This window comes from Nematolebias whitei, chromosome 2, assembly GCF_014905685.2.
Source record: "Nematolebias whitei isolate Nwh7 chromosome 2, NemWhi1, whole genome shotgun sequence".
Taxonomy (NCBI): domain Eukaryota; kingdom Metazoa; phylum Chordata; class Actinopteri; order Cyprinodontiformes; family Rivulidae; genus Nematolebias; species Nematolebias whitei.
Window position 1 is genome coordinate 3,929,761 of NC_056499.1, and position 4,906 is coordinate 3,934,666.

The 4,906-nt window shown below is 38.8% G+C and overlaps 1 protein-coding gene across 1 annotated transcript in view; it reads right to left on the minus strand.

The window, feature by feature from the left end:
* Nucleotides 1-664: 664 nt before the first annotated feature.
* The window catches only part of tmem41b (transmembrane protein 41B), a gene marked incomplete in the record, with an annotated part of 14,754 nt that continues 10,512 nt past the window's right edge, over nucleotides 665-4,906 (minus strand). Inside the window, 5 exon segments of the mRNA XM_037695608.1 lie at nucleotides 665-911; nucleotides 992-1,130; nucleotides 2,542-2,646; nucleotides 3,302-3,395; nucleotides 4,145-4,273. Of these exon segments, the coding sequence (XP_037551536.1) occupies nucleotides 742-911; nucleotides 992-1,130; nucleotides 2,542-2,646; nucleotides 3,302-3,395; nucleotides 4,145-4,273 (637 nt within the window).

Below are 4,906 nucleotides of genomic sequence, written 5' to 3' on the forward strand. Positions count from 1 at the left end.
TGTGTAGTAACATGTACTTCAGGTGTGTAGTAACATGTACTTCAGGTTTGTAGTAACATGTACTTCAGGTGTGTTCGGTCAACAAAAATGATTAAAACTCAAACTGGAGCAGTGGATCAGGCAACAACCGTACAGAGTTTGTCAAAATGTCCTTTTCAAAACAAAACTCTTTCAAGAATAGTGACAATTATTGCTGCGTTGAGACATTAATTAGAAACTCGACACTTTTGTTAAAATAAATATCAGGAGTGAAGAATTTAAAAAGGTGCTACCAATAGAAATGATTACAAGCAACAATAAAGAAAACAAAACTGAAAAGATAAGACGTCCACAACAACTTAAATAAGACTGATGGCACAGTTTCACACATTTAAACAAAAAAAAAAAACTGCTTTTCCGTAAAAAGCAACAATTTTCTGCAACATAAATAAGGAAAGCATTCTATAAGCATCACCTTTACATGCCTGGAAGAATCATAAAATGAGCAGTGCTTTAAATAAAACAGTGTGTTTTTATTGACACAACATGCCTCAGTTTGCAACAAAACTAACAATAATTATGCACAAGCAGCGAGTGGTTTCACTTATGAGGAAGAACTCGCCACAGCATGCGTTTGGAGATCAGTGCTCGTTGTCCAGAGACTCCTGCGTGAGGAGCTACAGTGACCGCTGCATGTTCCTGAGCTGAGGAAGAAACGGCTGCAAACGCTCGAGGGATGCGGCGCTGAGATGTCTTAAAGTCCTACTCAAGTTTCTGCCGCAGTTTTTTCTGGAAGCAGACCGGCAAGATGGAGAGCACGGCGAGCACGCCGAGCACAGCCAGGGAGTTCCAGGACACGGCCTCGCCAGCTGTGGTCAACTTGTACAGAGTCGTGCCGGCGTTGATGGCTACAAAGGATGGGGGCGCCACTCCTGTCAACCAGCCAGGGTGGACACAGGTGAGCCAGAAACAATAATAATACTGTTCTAAAAGAAAAGGGACAGCGTCTTACCGAGAAAGGTGCCAACAAAGAAAACCCCCAAAGGCACATTGATGACGGGGGAAGTGATGTTGATGAACCAGTTGGGAAGAAAGGGGGTTATTCTCAGGAAGATGATGTAATTGATTAAATGGTCCCTGTGTTTGTCAACCTGCCAGCAAACATTCAAAAAACAGAAGTGACGCTCGTGCAAAATGCGTTGCAACCATTAACATTTATTAGAACCAGAGTCGGGGCCGGAAGTTGGAAAAGACGAGCCCCTTCCTGCAGGCAGTCCTGCCCCTCCATAAAACTAACAGGGGGACTTCCTGACCTCCGTCATACAGGTGTTCACATCGTTTACCTCAGTGCAGTTTGTTCAGAAATTTTTTATTTTTTTTAATGTGCATCGGTTCAATTAGTTATTTGACGGTTTTAAAAAAGTGTCACGTTGCACTGTGACGTCCTGCTAGCGAGTTGGGAGGGTGTGTCTTAAAAAACTATTTAGTTTGAGTTTAATTGAACGTAGTATAATAAAATAATAAAAGTCACATAAAAAGAATAAATTTAAAACAAAAGCAAGCAAAGAAAAAACAAAACAACAGCAGTAAAGTATGTACATGTACAAAGGAGTGGGTAGAAGTACCCACCCCTCTTACATCTATAGTGTCATCCAATAATTTAATATTCGTGGTAACTTGGTTAGAACGTTCTGTTTTAGTTAGTATTTTATGTCCATATCTATACAATGCATTCTTATTTGCATGCCATTATGATCAAGCATCAATATATTTTAACATGTTAAAATTCTTTCTAGATCAATAGACCAGAATGCAGTAATAACTGATAAACTCATTAATTGTTAACAACATTGATCATAGCAGTAATAACGGTCATTATTTCCCATACTGATATGCAGTGATGACCATCTTCTTAAATGACGTTTTAAACCGTTTTATGTTTGGACATTGCTCGATTTCCATGATTAAACCGTTCCACAGCTTCACCCCACGTACTTTTAATTTAATTAGTTTTAATTTTGGACAACTCAAATGAATGGTGTCTGTTCGTCCATCTTTCTTTATGTTGATTGTTACAACAACAGCTGTGCAAAGAACTCCTATCGGAGATTTAAATTAATCAGTTTTTTATTCATGCAGCATGAGAGGTCTGTAACAAAATTAATTAAAAACTGTAAAAAGCCAACTACTGATTAAAGGCTGTAGTAGGCGTGTGGTTACATAACGGCGTCAAAATGTTTTATCAAAGTAATGAATAAGTGATAAATATAATAATATTTTTTTATACCGCTATAGTACAATTTAAGACGGCATCATACTTTTATTATTTCATTTTATGCTTATGTTTATTAAATGTTTTAATGTTAAATGGTTATTGTTGCACCGGGGTCTGAGAGTAATGTAATTTTTGTGCATGTCCTGTACATATTGCAGTTTTTGACAATAAAGTGACTTTGACATTTTGGTCAAAAGGTGCTCCTCCCAATACAATTTGTTGTTGTTGTTTAATAAACTCATTTTCTGCATTAACGGCCTAAAGCAGGCCATTAAAAGCTCTTTTACCTGCTGGGACCATTTCTGCGCTCTTTCTGTCAGGTACTTGTAGACCACAGGTCTGCCCACCAGATACGACAACATGTAGCAGAAGGAAGCGCCGAGGCCAGAGCACTGCCGACAGACACAACGATAAAACACTGAAACGTCAAAAAACCGACAACAGGAACAATTGTTTTATTCATTGCTCAAATTAATAACAAATAAAAGTCTCACTAAAGAGGAAAAAGCAGCACAGAATTACATCGGACGCAGGTGGATGGTGCAGCGCGAGGCTGAAACCACGGCAAACTGCTTCAAATCGAGCGTTTCGAGCTCTTTACACTTTAACCACAGCCCCTCTTTGCTTTTGTTGCAACATTTATTCACTTGTGCTAATTCCTGCTCATGCACATTGTTTAATAAAAAGAGGTAAAGATTTTGCCAAAACGCGTGGCAACAAAAATAAGATTTACACACGAAGGTAAAACACCGACATTGTGAATAATTGTGAGAACTGGATGTAAAATACTGTACAGCTAAAAGGTAAAGGAAGAACATTTTTTGCTTTCAGTTTAAAATAACAGATATGTTTGCACATTTTACATTAATGTTGAACTGTTTGTAAAACCACAGCCTAAACTGATTTACTCCTCTTCCTTTTTGCAGCCAAGAAGTGCATGTTTTATTTAGATTTCACCCAAATAAAAAATCAAAATCCACATTCAAGATGTGAAGTTGACTTTAAAGACGCATGAAGCTGTGCAGCAGCTAAACTGTTGGTACTTACCAAGCAAACTAGAAAAAGAGCCAAAGGGAAAGGGTAAAGATAACCAGACAGGATGCTGAGGAAGATCGATCCAGGAATAGCAAACGTCTGGAGACTGGAGACGTGTTAAGGTGAGCAACTTCAAACTAAACTGGTTTCACAAAATAAGACAGCACATTAATAATCAATTAAAAAAAAAGACATTTCTAAAAAGGCAAGTTGGTGTTTCTGCCATTCCAATAAATAATTGATTTAATAATGTTTTATTTTCAATTAAAAAAAAATGTGTGTATTCACGACGAAACGACATCCAGTAAAACAAATCTTTGAGTCTTCTCACGAGTTCACGCTCGGCAACAAACTGAGGAAGTGAGCAGCCGAATGAACTACACAATAAAAGCTTGTCGTTTCCCATAGTTTGAACCAAAACATCGACCGTCGAGCAGCTAATGCTTGCACTATAGATGTAGTGGAAGAGGACATAACTGGTAAGTTAGTTTATGCTGTAAACTGAGAATTCATACATTAACAGTATGGAAGGGCTCGGATTGCTTTTATTTTGAAAGAACGAGGTGGTTTTATTAGATTAGAAACTGGTCAGGTTGAAAAAATATATAATTAATGTGGGTATTTGTCACATTTAAAGATCAGGAAGTTACAGCCAAGTCTCTTTTGGTCTAAAAAAAATGTGCCTGGGTTCAGAGAAGGCAACACTTTAAGGACAGTTTACAACAAATGAATAAGACAAAATGAAGATAAACATCTCAGATATTCCCTGACAAAATGTAAAGCTGAGATTTAGCATTTATAAAGCACCCCCCCAACACACACACACACACACACACACACACACTCCAAGGATACAAAATATAAGTTGCAAAGTAGGCCACTAACACCTGGGTATAGTAGGTGTCTTTGTATTTGGACAACACCGTCCCCAAAGCTTTGGCATCATCCATGTCTTTAGGGATCTTCATTTTTTCCATTTCATCTCTGGGAAAACAAAAAAGTAGAGAAAAAACAAAAACTTTACAAAAACATGTTTGATGTTTGCATCTACTCATCTGACAAAACCTACAAATGACACAGATTCAGTTCTACTCAAACCCAAAGACGAGTCTGACGAAAGAAAATGAACTCTCAGCAGGTTTGATAAACGGAGGCCGCATCGTGAACAAACGGTTTGAATTCACATCAGTTATTAGGAAATAGATCTTTATTCTCACTTGTGCTGAGAACCCAACTCCAGCTTTGGGAAACAAAAAGGTAGAAATGAACAACCTGAATTTAATTCAATGTTATGGTAAGCTGGGCGGCACGGTGGGGCAGTTGGTAGAGCTGCTGCCTCTCAGCGAGCAGGTTGCCCCGGTTCAAATCCTGCACAGGGGCCTTTCTGGGTGGAGTTTGCATGTTCTCTCCGTGTTCTCCAGCTACTCCAGTTTCCTCCCACAGACTAAAAACATGCATGTTAGACTGACTGGTAACTAAATTTTCTCTAGTTGGCAGTGTGAATGGTTGTTTGTCTCGTTTGTCTCCATGTGTCCCTGTGAGCGACTGGAGGTGGGTGGATGGATGGATGGATGGATGGATGGATGGATGGATGGATGGATGGATGGATGGATGGAC